This window comes from Orbicella franksi, chromosome 1, assembly GCF_964199315.1.
Source record: "Orbicella franksi chromosome 1, jaOrbFran1.1, whole genome shotgun sequence".
Lineage (NCBI taxonomy): Eukaryota > Metazoa > Cnidaria > Anthozoa > Scleractinia > Merulinidae > Orbicella > Orbicella franksi.
In genome coordinates, this window is record NC_138145.1 from 21,235,871 (window position 1) to 21,253,215 (window position 17,345).

General features: G+C 38.0%; 1 protein-coding gene, 1 long non-coding RNA gene and 3 other non-coding genes across 8 annotated transcripts; 1 reads left to right on the plus strand and 4 right to left on the minus strand.

Moving 5' to 3' along the window:
* Positions 1-6,893: 6,893 nt before the first annotated feature.
* Positions 6,894-10,961, plus strand: LOC145486946 (uncharacterized). Its single transcript, XM_081465682.1, has 5 exons — positions 6,894-6,938; positions 7,235-8,009; positions 8,300-8,368; positions 9,058-9,135; positions 9,364-10,961. Exons 1-5 carry the CDS (start codon positions 6,894-6,896, stop codon positions 9,708-9,710), a joined length of 1,314 nt encoding a protein of 437 aa, XP_081321808.1. The 3' UTR covers positions 9,711-10,961.
* A 551-nt stretch (positions 10,962-11,512) lies between these two features.
* Positions 11,513-17,276, minus strand: LOC145496806 (uncharacterized). Of its 4 annotated transcripts, none has more exons than XR_014050602.1 (10): positions 16,860-17,276; positions 15,560-15,587; positions 15,272-15,333; positions 14,575-14,616; positions 14,006-14,071; positions 13,613-13,645; positions 13,259-13,294; positions 12,670-12,735; positions 12,196-12,245; positions 11,513-11,600 (listed from the first exon to the last, which is right to left on the minus strand). It is a non-coding gene; the product is annotated as an uncharacterized LOC145496806 (long non-coding RNA). The 4 variants fall into 4 exon arrangements; XR_014050601.1 differs by having other exon boundaries at positions 16,694-17,276; XR_014050605.1 differs by having other exon boundaries at positions 11,567-11,600; positions 12,683-12,735; positions 13,259-13,645; positions 16,694-17,276.
* LOC145466435 (small nucleolar RNA SNORD24) lies at positions 12,510-12,585 on the minus strand. Its single transcript, XR_014041890.1, has one exon. It is a non-coding gene; the product is annotated as a small nucleolar RNA SNORD24 (small nucleolar RNA).
* On the minus strand, positions 13,723-13,789 carry LOC145466461 (small nucleolar RNA ceN111). The gene has a single exon (XR_014041896.1). It is a non-coding gene; the product is annotated as a small nucleolar RNA ceN111 (small nucleolar RNA).
* On the minus strand, positions 14,774-14,852 carry LOC145466430 (small nucleolar RNA SNORD24). Its single transcript, XR_014041888.1, has one exon. It is a non-coding gene; the product is annotated as a small nucleolar RNA SNORD24 (small nucleolar RNA).
* Positions 17,277-17,345: the final 69 nt, after the last annotated feature.

The following is a 17,345-nucleotide window of genomic DNA, read 5'->3' on the forward strand; positions in this document are numbered from 1 at the left end:
TTGTCGGGGCCTGATATTGTAAGCTCGCACGAAAAGCGTGGGGTCTGAGATTGTAGGTGTCATGTTCGGGGCCTGATATTGTAGTCTTGCAAGAAAAGCGTGGGGTCTGAGATTGTAGGTGTCATGTTCGGGGCCTGATATTGTAGTCTCACACGAAAAGCGTGGGGTATGAGATTGTAGGTGTCATGTTCGGGGCCTGATATTGTAGTCTCACGCAAAAACGCGTGGGGTCTGAGGTGGAGGGTCTGAGGTGGGGGGTCTGAGATGGGGGGCTTGGGGACTGAGATGGGGGGTCTGAGATGGAGGGTCTGAGGTGGGGGGCCTGAGATGGTGGCTTGAGATGGGGGCCTGAGATGGTGGGTCTGAGATGGGGGGGTCGGAAATGGGGGGCCTGAGATGGGGAGAACGTTCCAAACCCTGCTATCCTTCCTTCTCCCGTTCTAACGTCAATATTCTGCGAAGTCTCACGTTGTCATTTTTCAATTTCTCTTTGTTTTCTTAATAGTACTTTCTGTTTCGAATTAGTCTTTGCTCTGAATATAGACTAGTTTGAGGAATAACTCACCATTGTTCAATCAGCTTTACTATTTTAGTTAGCGGTGAAATTTGAATGTTCCAAGAACTAACTCCCTTCTTGTCCTCTCTTTATGAAGGGAAAACCAGAATTCAAAAAAGTCGCTTAAATCAAGTTCAATAGGTAAAATAACCACACAAGGAGCAAATAACACACGTATGGAATAAGGTAAGCCATTTTTATTGAGAATTTTCACTTTTAACTACCTCCATGGATATCTTATTCATGATATTAATATTCGTTATTATTAATATTATTATTATTATTATTATCATTATTATTATTATTATTGTTATTATTACTATTTATCTTGTAGAAAATTCCATATAAACCCTTATAATTCGATGTCATGTTGTGTTGCTTGCGTGGTTCAGAGAGAGAGCTTGGGCTGCCTGTGCTTAAATTACAATACATTTGACTACTGATAAGCTAGATTCAAGAAAAACATTGGGATTTTCATCTGTGGGTTCAGCTGGTGAACAGATCGTCGCATGTCTGTATATGTATACGCGTGTGCAATAAAATGAAGTAGTAACAACAAACAACTTTCACATTGTACAGGATTTTCGCCTGGGTATATGTTGGTCACGTGCTAGGCAACGCTAATCAAGAAACAGATCGAATTTCATTTTTATCAGATCAAAACATTATGTTTTCAGATAGAAAACATTTGCTTCAGTCTGGGTACTATTAATGACGAATCTTCAAATGCTTTTTAAACTTATAGAAGGATAACTGATGTTTAAAAATTAACTGAAAATCTCAAGCGAAATGCTGTGTTTTTCTGTTATTTCATGTCCGTCAAGCCTCAGTTAATCAGTCGCTGGCGCCCTCGTTGTTTCTCGAGAAAAGGTAAAAAACACGTTGGAAAAAGCTCTTGAACACCGGTAAACTCCGAACGCTTCGGAGTACGAAATATTTTTGATGAATCTTCGGATTGATTTAAAGTACACTAATTGCTGTAATTTAAAATTGAAAGCGACATATGTTTATGTTCTGTTATCTGAGTAAATCCTAGCACGCCTGTCAGTCACTGGTGCCGCTTGTTGAACTACAACGGAAAAAATACTTTTACTGTAAAGCGGTAAGTCGGTTTAAGGAAACAGGTCGATTCTATCGGAAACGTTTGATGACCAGAGGCAAGAAGGCGAAAGACTAAACTGTATCGCAGTGCAGTCCAGTACGGTGAATGTTACACGGTAAATGTTTTGTTTTCATTACTCGCACTTTTAATATTTCGTTCTCATTACATGCCCTTAATGAATTCCAGTTGAACGAATGCGAGTAATATTACACGAAATATCACGTCTACTGCGTGTAATTACACGCATTTTAGTGTATTTGCGTGTAAGGTGCGTATAGTACATGCCCTTTACGTGCGTGTAAAGCTACAGTCCCCTTGACCGGTACTGTACGTAAATGATGCCCTTGTGTTGACAGAATGCTTTTTTTCACGACTTCTACTGTTGTGCGACTGTTATTTCAGCTTTCCACCATTACACAAAAGAGCCAAAAAAGCCATGTTCTTGACTTTTATAGGCTCGCTGTGTGTTTAAGCAGAATTTTACGGTTATCATTGGAAATAAGAATTATTCAGTTACTTACCACAGCTAGGGAGTCTTCAATCCTCTAAAATCCATTCCAAAAAGTTGATGGTGACACAACTAAAGAAGCTGGGCAAAGCACATGCATCTGGTTACAAAATCCCTGGATGAAGCCCAGACTGAAAACTCTTGTCTTGACACCATTCTTGCTGTTAGGGACTGAAGTTGCATCCCGAGTCGAAACTACAAGGAAGTGTTTTAAAATCACTCCCGCTATATAACGGACTCCCGCTTTTACGGAATTGTGGACACTTATATTGTCCCAGACTAAAATTTTTGTAGTCTACTCTCGTATTGAACGACAAAATTATTTTGAACTCGTGGAATAATTGTAGAAGCATATTTTTGAATAGCTTACAGGGAATATCATATGACGACACTCGCGCCATTCGCTAGCTCTTTTAATTCATAGCGTATGACAACAGTTTGACCTGCACCCTTAATTACAGCTTTAGAGGATTATAATTAAAAAACGGCACGGTCTATCAATAACTCTATCTTGATATCACTGTCCACCTTTCCACGGACACCTTTCTTGCCATTACAGACTGATCCTACATCCCGAGTCGAAACTGCAAGGAAATGTATGGAATTTACTTCCGCTATTTTACGTACAAGTGGACACTTTACATTGTCTCAATCTAAAATTTGTTGTATACTCTCATTACAACGTCTTGAATGACATAATAGTCTGAAAGCTAGGAATATATACTAGTTTATACACTATTTGACCTGTATGGTCGATTATGCATCAAAGTAAATGTGTACCACAAATCGTAATTGTGGACACTAACTTTTTTGTAGTCTACCCTCGTAACAATTAACGTATTGAACGACATAATTATTCTGAAATCTTGGGATATTTACTAGTTTGTACACTATTTGAACTGTATTGTATGATTATGTATCAAAGTAAATGTTTATTATAAATCAAAGAAACCGGAAACCTTAAAAGAGTAAAAGCAATATAGGTTTGTATATGTGACACACCAATAACATTGAAAAATACGAACAACAGATCTAATCAAAAACGTGCGAGGAGTTGCGAACCTCTCATGAAACGTAGCCATTTTTGATTGGTTAGCTTCGATCCTAAATTTTTTTAACGCTTTTCAACGGTTTCGGTTATGTTGATCAAGCCAAATGTTTCGAGCAAGATTTATAATTATGATAATTCGCCGTCAAGGACTGAATCTTTAAGAGTGCATATAACAGAGAGGAGTCCATAGTGTTTATGTTTTCACGTCAAACAGACCGTTACTTGCCGTCACGAGAAGCTACCGGTCCGTTGTTCTCAGTTTAGTTTTGATTTGTTAGTTTCCTTCTAAGTGGCCTGGGCGAGTAGTCGCGCTGTATTTTGGTAATTTACTTATTGGTAATTAGATGTACTAAGTCATTAGTATTAATTGCTTAATGTAGTGTTAGCTCTTTTATAACTTAAATAATATCATGGATAAAATAAAAAGAGTTCTTTTGTTTATCGTTTGGCAAATTGAAATGACAAAAAAAATGCTTGTAAACAGAATATAATCCGGTGTGAAACATTTTCTGTAGTTTGGGTTGTGCAAACTTGTTAAATGGCCCTCTCAGAAAAAGCTCCTTCACTCTTCTGCCTTCAGTCAATTGTCTTCATTGTCCTTTGCTATGCAAATCAATGCACTCCCTTATATGGGCTATATAGGTATGTGCGGTCCGAAAGGGTATGTTTTTGTTAGCCATTTTGGTCATAAATAGGGCATGATTTTGCACTCTAGTCTAGTATGTTTTTTTTTTTTTTAAGAAGAAGCTCCTTTTTTGTCATTATCGATAAGACCGTCAACAGAAGCCCCTCACAAATTATGTTTATGGCAAGTTAACATTGATCTGAACTAGGAAACTAATTATAAGGCAGGACTGAAACAGCTGGGTATTGGTTTAAGGGTCAGGTCATAAATAGGAAAGGCAAAATCGCAGATATTGGTCATAAATAGGGTAAGGATTTTGGGAAGCGGGCCGCACACCCCCACCCAATTTTTCTTGGAGTACCTCCCGGGAATCATAGCTCCCAGATTCCTTCTGGTGAATCCTGGACCTCCGGGGTGGTACCCTGGGTTTAGGTTAAAAAAGACCGATATATTACCCGTTATGTCCCGTAATATTCATGATCACACACAAGTGAGATAGAAAATGGGTAAGAATGTATCCATATCAACCGTTTTCGGGAGTTCCTGGAACGCGAGCTCGCCTGGCAAACTGAATAAATAGCTTTGCCGGCGTTAATATTGTTGAACGGTGCTGAATGGGAAATACGTTCAAGACTTGAAAAAACTTCGGTAAGCCTTTCCTCAAACAACAGAGTGAGAATTTAAGTTTTTGGTATTGAAATCGACCACGAAGGGATTGTTTCGAGCCCATGAAAACCAGGGTCCTCGCTCAAGTTTGCTAACTGCAAAGCTAAGTGCGAATTTAACATTGGAGTCCACACAAGAGAATATCTGAGTCCGAAAAAGGAGCGCAATTCCCTTCAACAATCTCCATCGCCTTCGGAACGCTCTCCACCTCAGGAATGATAAGGTCACGTGAGAGGTGCGTTGATAATATGGTTCGACTAGGCGCGCAAAGCACGCCGGTGAAATGTCCTCCTTTGCTAAGTGCTAAATACTTGATCACCTGGCACAAGCATGTAATAAGGTATCCGTCACAGAGCAAAAGCTATTCCAAGAATGAAAGCCTTTCGGTAACATTATTGTCTCAACCCGTGATTTTCTATAAGCATAGTCTTTTTTTTTTTTATCCTGGATGCATATAATGTTTCACGAAATTCGAAAAACGGGTCGCTTGCAAGTCTCGTCATTCTGTCTCCCACACAGCGCCTGCTTAGGAGGGGGTGGAGGGTAGTTTCCTAGTCGAGCGTATTACGTTATCTCAAAAAAATTCGTCGACGATTCTGGATCGTCTTGTTTTTGACAAGAAACATTTGCATAAGCTTTGTCAAGAAAAATTTGCATAAGCTTTCTCAAAAGACGATGATCTAAATATTCTTTTTCTTTGGCCATCGTAGCTCAATAAGAAATAACACGCAAACTGCGGTGATAAACATGCGTTTTATTGCCATGTTTATCACCGTAGTTTGCGCGTTATTTCTTATTAAGCTACGATGATCTAAGCTGGTTTGACCATCTTTGAGGTAATTCAGCAACATACCATCATGACGTCACCTCGATAACGTTCGTGGAGACAACACAGCTTTCTACATTTCATTATTTAGTGGTCAAAGTCTGAAAGCGTAAAGGATCATTTCCCATCATTTGTTAAGATTCATTAATATTTTAGACCTGTAATAAGATTCGTCGACCGAGGATGCATGCACCCTCGTACCCAGCGTCTTCGTTCCCTTTGACCAGCGGTCGGGCAGTAAGGAACGAAGACTCGAGGCACGAGAGGGGGCATGCAAAAAGGGGAATCCCCGAATGTTCTAGTATACAACCACGTGATCAATAAGCCTCATAACAGTGTCGCAGAAATGTTGCACCATCATTTTCGTCAGCCGTTTAACTCGACTCCGTCGGAATACTGCGTCCAAATACTGAATTAATCGACAGTAATACCTACCTCCGAGAAATCAGTGGAATGAGCAAGCCCCAAAGTTGAATTTTGCTCTGAACGCAGAATTTACAAGGTGCTAGGTGTTTCTACGGAGTTAATTGCTGAGTTGGCATCTCTCTGTACTTCAGGTATATTTGATACAGAATAACAAATCCAATCACGTTGTCGATGCCATATTTGAAATTTTGCTGTTATTTGATACTGGTACTTTCTGTTGGTTGCTTTACAGTATTCAAACTAACTTTTAACATGCTTTTCATACAGCCACCAGGGGTCAGTGTGATACAGGTTGAAGATAAACGTATTCAGAACAGGCTGTAGAACAAGACATGAAGATCCTCGCCGAGGTAAGATCAATCTACGTGTTTTACCCTCAAACGTTATTGTTCGGTCAAAACATCGAAATCATCGCTCAACACTAGAAAAGAGTTACAGTACACGATTGACAGAATTTGTAAATTTGGGGCTTATCGTCTTTTCGAACACGTAGCTTTTTAAAATGTTTACTTTTCTGCGGCCGCGGGTGTCGAACTCTACAGTTTAACCGAGACTGTATATTTGCAAGGTCATAAGCTAGATTTAACTCGTAACGTCTCAGATTCAAATCCTCAATCGATCAGTAGTCGACCGAGGACTTCTCGCGGAAAGTAGAATCTCAGAATTTGGAAACGTTAATATCGTCATGCTATGCTAATTCTAATCTTGCTGACAAAACCGTAGGAGTAGTCAATCGATAAAAATCAATATCGGAAATCAGTCTAGTCGATTGATATCTGCAATCGATAACAATTGAATTCACAGAAAAAAAAATTATTCATTGCTATAAAAATCGATAATTCCTGTATTCAGCTATATCGATTGTTATATATTGACTGAAAAAAAATACAAATAATTGAAATCACTAGAACACTGATTCTGTTGTTTATTCTACTTCATCTAAATGCCGATGCTACGATGAGACTGGAGAGTTTTACACTGCTACTCTAGCCCGAGCTTCTTTCGGTGTCAGAAACTAGCTAAGAAAGTTGTAAAGCCCAAAATGTTTCTCTTAGTTGTTTCTGTTCTTGTTATTTTGTTGATGATTAATGATTTTATAAAAGAAACGCAGGCTTTGAAGATAAAATGACTCAATGAAACCATTACAGAAAAATTTTGTCAATCATTTTATCAGACGAGTATAACTTGTTAAAGGGCAAAAATAATTTCCGATAACAATCGATACCAATTATTGATGAATCAAACATTATTGATTACTATCAGCAATTGATAAAAATCTGTCTAAAAGCATTTTTCTTCATTGCTTTTCATAGATTGCTATCAATTGATCAATCGATTGCTATTAATCTTCATCGATTTTCATCGATTGTTATTGATTGATTTTGATTACAAATTTATCGATTGACTTTGCCTGGCCTCAGGGGAAGATGTACATGTATTATCTGTTACTGGCCTTATTGGTCTAATTAACTAGAGGGAGCTGCATGTTAATGTTAACGACACCAAAATAGTATGTACACTATGCCAGGCAAATGTGTCATACTCAAACAGCCATGGCATAGAAAGTTGCAAGGCTTGCCATGAATGCGGTTTAAAGAATGTAATTCAGAACTGCACACCCGACAAAAACCGCAAATGTGGAACTAAGTGTCCCCAAGGTTACTTTCTTGATAACAATGATATCTGCCAGGAATGCTATTTTTGCTGTGACAGTGTCAATGACGCCCAAAGACGTCAAGGATGCATAGACATTGGAATGAGCAGGAATTGGCAGTGTGAAAAAACTGAGCAAAATCAGCGCTGCAAAGAAACCTTTGAAAAGGTGACAACTAAGCAAACTGACACAGAACTGGCTCTCCCTCCTAATCATAGTACCATAACTGAGAAACATGACGTTGTTAAATCTGTTAAAACCCATGGTCAAGTTAATGACAAATTTGCAACTACTTTGCCACATCAACCTGGAAGAAACCTTACTGGGTCACAAATTTCATCAGTTGATGGAAGTACACCTACAACAATTCGAGGGAGGACAAAATTGGCAGTGCTACCTGAAAATGATGATTCTGAAAATACAGCCCAATCAACAAAAAAAGACAAGGAACAAGAAGAACATGGAGCTGTAGATTTAAGAGTTGTTATAGGAGTCGTGATTATCATCTCCATTATCTTGGCAGTGGCCCTAATAACCTCAAAACGCATAAGCCAGTTTTGCCGGTTTTCAGGGACCAATAAAACAAAACCGGCAGGTGAGAATAAACTGATGATGAATAGAAACTGATAGACGCTTCCTATTTGAACATGGTATATCTACTAAGATATCATTGAGTGAAACAATTTGACGACTAAAATTGAACAGTTTTATGTTACCTTTGGTTTAAAACTTTTAAGCCAAAGCTTAATTTTAGCCAAAGATAGTGCGTAATAATGTTTCAATAACTTATTTGAATAAGTACTGTAAAAAAAATTACTTGTCAGTGCTGAAGTTAATTGATAATGTGACTAGTTTTTCAAAAGACCTTTCATTCTTTTTGTACAGATAATCCTGAATTGATACCACTGAACTCCATCTGTGAACCTACAGATTCAGGCCGTGCATCTCCTCAAGGTATTTATTTCGTTATTCTGAATACACACAATCAGTCAAGCCATATAGTGTTCCCAAAGCTGTCTGTAACAAAGTGATGTCTACAGATGTGAAACAGTGTCTTTAAGAGACTGGGTTCAACTGTATAAATGGTTGGTAGACGCTCTCTCACAAACACCAGTGTCCAGGACCGATAGCCGTAGTTTGCAGACCAGTTAACTTGAACCTGTAAATTTTAGTTATATTAGCTCCCTCCCTTGAGACCTAGACACAAGTTTCAGTGTCTAATTATTATCAACAATGAATCAAAATTACATTTTGAAATCAGTGTAATTTATATTTTTGCTGCATTGATACATGTTGATCTCCAAAATTTATTGTAATAACCTGACATTACCATCAACAATAATTTTGCACAACTGTTGTCAGTAGTAAAGAAGTCCATGTCTGCATGAAATTTTGGTGTCCAATATTTTGGAGTTCCATTAATGAAGTGAAGATGTACAAAACATTGTTTACTTTTTCTACAACATTCAATAATGCATGTACTCTGTAGGGGAGAGAAATCTTATTTTGTTTACCTGTCACCTATTCACTTTGTGCCAAGTAGCACATTATGAGGCCTTATATCAGTCTTCAAAATAGTTATCATTCATTATCAGTGTCTTTTGCAGACATAGCAACTGAAGTCTCTCCATTGTCTTGTGCAGATAACAACTTAACAACTGAAGAGCATGAGGAGTCTGGCAAGAACATTTGCCAACCAAATCCAGCAGACATTCCTGAAGGTAAAATGTTTAAACTGTATCAGACGTACGCATATATATACAGCACGATCTTTTGCTACTACTCATTAAATTTTTGTCAGTGTTATTACTTTGTTGCCATAATTGAGTACATTGTGTAAGGTCCCTATGATCTAGATAAGAAAAGGTGGGGGAATCAAAGGTACAGGAAATGTTTGAGAAATACATAAAAAGCCAGTTTGCTAATTAACTCATCAAAACAATTTCCAGGTTGTCGCATCTCTGAGATGGAACAGCTGTGTGACAATGAAGGTAACTTGATGTTATTCATCATTCAAAACAAGCTTGATGCCCTCAGAACTCCCACTCGTAAAACATGGCGCAGCGTTGGACAACTTCTACAAGTCAGCTCTGATGATTTGGACTTGATAGAGACTGATTATATGGCAGGGAGAAGTCCTACAGAAAGCCTGCTGGCAAAATTAAAAAATCATAAGAAGGAACCCACAATGAGGGAGTTTGTTAAAGCCCTTACTATTTGTGGTAGACATGATGTAGCAGATCTCATCTGCAATTGGCCATGGGCAAAATATTTTGTACCAATTCAACCACAGTGAGAACCAATGTGATATGGCTCAGTAGGCAGCAGCCAGAGGCAATGAAGTTCAAGTTGGTGAAATAAATCTTTCGATAGAAAGTTGACCGTGACACAACAAAAGCAGTTGGTCAAAGTACACCTGGTTACAAAATCCCAGAATGAAGCAAAGAAAAGTGACACTTCAGCCAGCAGGAAACCTATCTCGTGCCCTCAACCTTCGATCAACAATCACTGAAAAAGTGACTAGCAGCAATAAAGCAGTTGCAAAGGGTGTTCAAACCCAATGGTCTTTGCAAAAATAGAGCTTCATTGCTCTTTATTGCAGTCAATACATAAAATCCCACTGTAATTCTTAAACACAAATTGTATGGTATTGGAGTTTACCAACAGCGGTATAATTTATGACGTACATGTAGGTTTATTATTAACTAGCTCATGGACATTAATGCTTGATCATGTGATAGCTCATCAGTTCTATTCAGACAGCATTCTAGCTTAGTTGTTTACCCACCCACCCACCCCGTGGGCCACATCGTTTCAAGGTGCGCCTTCGGTTGCCCCCCCCCCCCCCCCCTCGATGTGGCTTACAGCTGTAGCTATTTCCGGCAAACAAAGGTTACTTAAGATATTGTATATAGTTGTTGTTTATTTGATTGTGTGATTGCCTTACAGGTAGAATTATGCTACAAGCACTATTTTAGTCAGACTCTTGAACTTGTCTAATGGACATTTGTTATACTGAATACTTGCAGCTTTCTTAGCTTATAAATCGCAACATGTTCTTAGTTTTGAAGTTGTAGCCTTCAAACTATTTTACCACTGAAAGGATTCTGAGCATACGTCTAGAGATTTCCAAAAAAACTTTTCAAACATTTCACTTCCAGGATGTTTTTCCAAGCATAACACAATTGTTTTCCCTCCAGATTGCCTAATTGGGGCAAGGGCACCATCATTTACATACACTATCCTTTTCTTGCTTTGGTGAGAGTTAATACTGTATTTTTGAGAACATGTCAGTTACACAATATAAATTATAACGGTTAGGATGGCCCACATCATTTTAGCTGCATTTAATATTCGTAAATGAAATTATTTATTGCATATCTTATCACTATTGTTATAAGCTATTCAAATTATTTCTTGTTTTTACTTCTATATTAATTTTACTCCCATATCATATCTATCACTATTATTACTAGCTATTCCAGACTTATTTCTTTTTTTTAATTGTATATTTACTCCAATATCATATCTATCACTATTATTACTAGCTATTCCAGACTTCTGCTTGTTTTAAAATGTTTAATTTGTTTATTCCTAGGTTAGGACTCATTATTATTCTGTGCCTTCTAAATGGTCATAAGTTTTCTTGGCACCATTAATTGTTAGTAATATTTGTAATGACAATAAAAAATAACACCCAAGGTAAAAACTGGTCTTCATACATTTGTTACATTACCAACTAGGAAAGCCATCTTGCTCATGTTGCAGCTGCACATTTACGTTACTTCTCAGTTCTGAATGCTTTGCATAAAGGGAGGGCTTACATGTAGCATGCAGGGAGAAGGATTTAGTTTCACTGATATCAGTGCGATGGTGCCTGGTGGGTGCCACTCACAGGGATGTCATGGTTACAACGCATGTTCACCTCGTAGGGCGTGGCTCCACCCTCCTTACAGGCAGCTTCCCCATACTTAACTATTGTTGATGAGTTTAACCAGAAATAAGAGGGGTTGCTATTATTGCCTTTCACTTCAGGTAAATCATGGATATTCAACAATTCCAAGAGTCTTTTTAACTATTGAGCATAATTTTTTATTACTGTTCAGCTCCTTCAAGTTTCAATTTTTACAATTCATCACGTTCAAGTTCGACTTGTGAAGTTGTTGCTTTAGATCGCTTCATGTACCTGAGAGGAAACAAAGCAATAACAAGTCATTATGGGTCCATACATGTACAGTGCTTGAAGTTGTGGCAATGGTAAATGGTCAAGTGAAAGCCTCAGGATTGAATTTGTCTTCACAAATTACTCAGTGGATTATGACTGAATATGTTAAATCATCATCGGCTTTCAGATGTACAGTGAACATGTCAAGTGACATCTATGATTCAGTATAATTCTCAAACTCATCAATACATTTAATTCATTGAGTTTAAACAAAGGAAATCATGACCATGACAGTGTTTGGATATCTGATCTTAATTAGCATAGATTTTTACGATTTTATTTCTCCGTTTTCTCAGTTTAAAGTTTTCATGAAGGAAATATATCAAACACCCAACCATGTGTTTTCAAGACCACATTTCTAAAGACCTCAAATTTAGTAAAAATACACCCCTATGCATCATATTTTCAACTCTCTTCTTGGTGTTTAGAAATGTGTTCAAACATAGTCTTTCTTTAGTGAGATGCAAAAGCTTGCACCTTTACTAAGTTGGCTCATCACTACATTTTGTTTCCCACTAGATGAACAATATTTTATAACATGTAAGATGTTAATTACCTGATTAACAGTTGGTAAACAAACAGGGTTACATGCAAATGTATTTGCACCTGCAAGATAACACGGCTCATCAATATTGGGAAAAATAACAAACGACTGTATTGTCTTAATGGGAGTTTGTTAAAATCAATTCAACCAAGTCAGCAAGAGTTTCCTCTTGTTGTTTCACTGTTAACTCATTGGCTCTCTCTCTGATCTAACTGGAATCCAATCAGATTTGCACAAGTTGACCACACTGCTATTGCAAGTCAACTGTGACTGGATATCTGTGAAATTCCTCACACAGGATGCTTACACCTTAGTGTCAATAGTGTGGCCTCAGACAATGTGGTGACACTTATCATCATTAATAATGTTCAAGAGTAGCAAATATATAATACATCATTGGCCACAAACGTTTTAACAAAAGCAAGAAACTTGCCAACAAACACAATACAGTTGCATATACTCCCAAAATGTACAATTCATGCTCACCCTTGAAACTTGCCTGGGTGAGTGGGCGACTGGATGAGTGCTGCTTTCCGTGTTGATGTGTAGTTGCTGTAAAAATGCAAAAATAGTAAAAGCCACCAAAATGCCCAACTTGAATTCCTTGACCATATGTAGAAATGGCTTCAGTGCTTCAGACCAAAAACCAGGATTTCTAATCAAGTCACAAAATGACTTTCTTATGTCCCTATTCTGGAGTCATCACTTGCACCATACATTAACAAACTCTATGGTCAATTCTTGTAAAGAGAATACTGGAGCACCACAAACACACATAGCTCAACCTTCCCTCCCCAGCTGCTGCTTGGGACAGGCTTAACTGGTATTGTCAAGGGGTGGCCATTTTGAGGGGGAAGGGGTGCAATAGACATGTCCTCCACTCCACAAGAACAGTGAAATAGAGAAAAGGGGGGTTTGCACTTTTGGATTTGGGATCTAGTGCATCAGCTGCATTTATGTCAAAACGATACTGTTTACATGCCGCACAAAAACCCTCATAAAGATGTGTAAGCCCAGGGCTTCTTTAAGCAGAATTTTACGGTTCAATCATTGGAAATTATTAATTAATACTTACCACAGTTGGAGAGTTCTCAATCCTCTTAACTCCATTCTTGGTTTTTTTTAAAAAAACAATTCAATTGAGAAGCATCATTAGTAGTTCTGTAACAAAGATGATCAACTGAATCCCTTGCAACTTGTTGTGAGAAGTGACTTGGCACATCAGACAAACAACCCAGGTTTTCTAACCAAGTCACTGAGTGACTTTCTTATGTCCCTATTCTGGGGGTCATCATTTGCACCAAGCACCTCCATTTTACCAATGCAAGACAGAAAATTAACACAGAGAAAATTAACGCATCAAGACACACCTGAATGTAATTTACAAACAGATTCTATTCTAAACAAAATGTTCTGCCAATACCCTCACCTCTGAGGAGAACAGAAAAGTCAGCAAAAGCATCTGAAAGATCAACATAAAGCTTTGTTACCTACATGTACAAAATAAATTTGGCTTGTTTGCCAAAGCAGACTGTTGGGTGGTATCAGATAGGGGCGAAATTTATCGTCACCAAAAGTCAGGTGAACTATGAAATCATCATACACCACACACTGAAACAAAAGGAAATATGTACATTTCATGGACTTTTAAAAATAAGCCTAACAATTCATCAGTAACTAAATGCTGAAGTTCACTAGCCCTGGATGGAGATGCACCATAGAATTCCATATTATCTTGCCCAAGAACACAAATAAACAACTAGATTAAGCTTATTTTCAGAAGTTTAAATAACTAAAGAAGTAAGCTAAAGATTTTCCCCACCTTGACTACATGTCACAAGAGTAGGGACTGCATAGAGTAATGGAAACTCTTTTTGCTAACAGCTTTCTGAAACAACAATAAAAGTATTAGAGACTTACTGGTTTATTTAGAATACAGGAATCCATGGTTAACACAAGTGTCTTTAGGCTACAGTGTAAAGCTAATACATGGTGTCAGATAGAGCTAATGTCAACTTCACTACAATAAAGTTCAGTTGAACTATGCAGTCATCACACACCAGTCTGGCTAATTACTACAACAATAGAAGCTAGTTGAGTAGATGTTCAACGATTGCCAAGCATGCCTTTTTTGAAAAGGGTAGTAACAGTTTGATTGTGAGATCAGCAGTCAGTCTTCAGCAGTGTTAGACTTACATGAGGGTTCCCTGCTCGAAGTAAACAAGTTAGCCCACTTGATCACTAAAGGAAATTCATTTTCATTGAAGTGCATAACTGAATGGGCAATTTATCATATCATTGATTGATTTGTCAAGAGAGTTCTTACTGATAAGGCAACTGTTACATTCAAATGTGTGTGACACTAAAATGGAAGTGTTACAGGCAACAAACCTTGTCAACTCTTTATTACTGAAGCACATCTCTTTGCTCAGCCTGTGAAATATAGGATTAGTTATATACAGACTGTATGTAAGTTTTCTGCATTTACCAGCTACACTTCATTGTTAATGCTAGGGAAAAACTCTTTGCTTTGAATGTAATAAACAGCCTTGCTAATAGTTAAACAAGTATTAAACTGTACTTCATGCAGTGCCTCAGCGATCTTGGTGGTCACAGTTGTCATCATTTCTCAATGATCAACTAGCAAATATTGGAAATCATCACCGGCACAAGCAACACAAATTAGCACGTTGTACAACAAATAAGTATGAACTTGTTATAGCTAGGGAACAATTTCATGCCAATATCCCTTTTATCTGCCAAGCACTCATCTAGATTTTCCTCTTAATAAATTTGTCAGGTGGCCACTTTTTAAAGTGAAAATGAAAATCGATTGAGGGTCTATTTGTTAAGGAAGGCAAAGAATACAAGAAATGGTTTTGTGTTTTGTGACACCTCCATCCTTTTGATATTGATTTGAAAGGTAGCAATTCAAATTTGGGAATTTTTTTTTTTTTTTTCAAAAAATAGAGACTTTGAGGGAGCCTCTAGAGTGCATAATAATATAGTCCATGTACAGTGTTAATAAATTGCAATCTTTTGATAATGTCCCGCAAAAGAAAAATTAAGCTTGAGAATATTTCCTCACCAGATTCTCTAATTCGGATTGACCTGAAGTCATCAACAACTGCCAACACGTTTCATCTCCAGCTGTTATTTATACAAATAAGGGGAAAAACAACACAAGCATTAAACTTGACATTTGACTACAAATTAAACAAAATCCAGTACATGTGTCATGCATCAGGCCTATCGATCACACATCACAAAGCTGTATGTACAGCCCTCTGTGTAATAAGAAGTTTCATCAAATGCACTAAGCAAGGATTATAATACATTGGGAATAAAATATCAACTCATCCATATACAAACTTACCTACATGTATAAATTGTCAACACTTCACCTGTGAGACAAAAAGTAATTTGCGATGTTGACTCCAACATATATTAGATGATCATATGCGAGGTGAGGAGGGATAATCAGGTTTCTATGAAACTCAGAGAACAACCTAGTATATTGTGCAACTTCAGTTATAAACAGTTTTGATTCTCTTCACTGACGAACTAAGAGAGATTCCCATTTAAACTGTTCATCATCAGTGCACATTCAAACCCTCCACAAGGGCTACAGATATTGCTACTTCAACAAAGATGTAAATCTAATGACAAACATGAGGAAAAATAAAGATAAAAAATATTCCACCCTTTAAATCTTAGAATACGAGACAACATCAATCCCCTGGTCTGGAAAAAGCAATTGACTGTTGACATTTCAGAGGAGCTAGGTACATGTCATACATTTGTGCACACAGGGAACCAACAGATCTAGAAAAAGGCAGGCCACTGTTTTTCAATTTGTCTGCCATTGCCATCAAGTTCAACAAAATCTGTTCAGTCCTGTGTCCAAGATTTTTCTCACATCCAGGTTATTTATTTTACATTAACTTGGTACACCTGTTTTACCAATTTGATAATTCCACGGTTTTTCTATGGTTTGTCAAGGACTTAGTCTTTTGCACACATGCCCTTCGCTTCTTTTCAAATACAATGGAGAAAAATAGAAATATAAATTGGAAGAGCCTGGTTCACATTCTCACAGCGTGACCTTGCCCCTTTAAATCTAGTGCAGATAGCGCTTAACGTTGAGAACACGTGATATTTTCCTGGCAATGGTTCGAGTTTGCCAGATTTTCAGCACAGTTGTTTGAAATTGTTCTAAACTAACGGGAAATAGCATCAAGAACTATTAAGCGTGCTTCAAACGTTATATATTTATGCGTTTGAAATGAAGTTGTGAAGAACGAAGAACACATACAGGCATTCATGCGCCACGTGCTCGTGACCAAGCTAGAGCTTGTGTACGATGGAGATTTTGCGCCGAAGTTTAATTCAAATAGGATGTTAAACACTGACCTAAATACACTTGGCGTATCTGTATGAACATGAGAAAACCACAAGGGTAATAACCCCGATAAGAAACGATTCTTACGCTTGATACGGTCAAGTTTACCTTCTAGGGTGAGCGCCATTTAGAAACGGTGCCGGTAGGCATAGGAAAAAGGCGTAACTTTTCAAGCCTTTCAACATTTGGTGGCTTACACGCTTTCCCATTAGTGGTAATGCCAAGGTCTTGAAGTCATCTCGCTTGATGATTTAAGCTGCAGTGTGTAACATACCCAGTAAAAAGGCAGACGATCATCCTCTCAAGATTGCACATCGCATGGTTTGTCCGAATGGATCGTAAACCTCGTGGTTGTCTTGCACGAACAATCCGACTCTTACCGAAGATAGACGAAGTATTTTCGGGAAAACGTGATTCGACCCCGATTTGACCAATAACAATTATCCAGGCAAGAAACTTGCCATTGTGTTCTGAATACAGTTATAATGGACGCAAATTACTTTAATTTTGCTAATATCGAAAACAGCCAACATCAGTCGTTAAATATGTCATATTTGTTTTATTTTAACCCCAGCTTTTAGAAACCGGAAGTGACTTTGTTGCGAAACGCTGGCGAGTTCTTACGGTGACACGACATCCGAATTCAGCCGAGGAGAATGACGAAACTTTGTGGCGTGGACCAATCAGAGTAGGCCACCGGGAAACAGCTCGACCAATCAGCGAGGGCCACGCGTGGTGGCGAGCGAAATATCAACCGGCT

Coding starts and splice junctions, on each gene's coding strand:
- LOC145486946 (XM_081465682.1), top strand. CDS start 6,894: ATGAAACCATTACAGAAAAATTTTGTCAATCATTTTATCAGACGA. Junction 6,939..7,234: donor TCAATCATTTTATCAGACGA/GTATAACTTGTT, acceptor CTAATTAACTAG/AGGGAGCTGCATGTTAATGT. Junction 8,369..9,057: donor AGGCCGTGCATCTCCTCAAG/GTATTTATTTCG, acceptor TGTCTTGTGCAG/ATAACAACTTAACAACTGAA.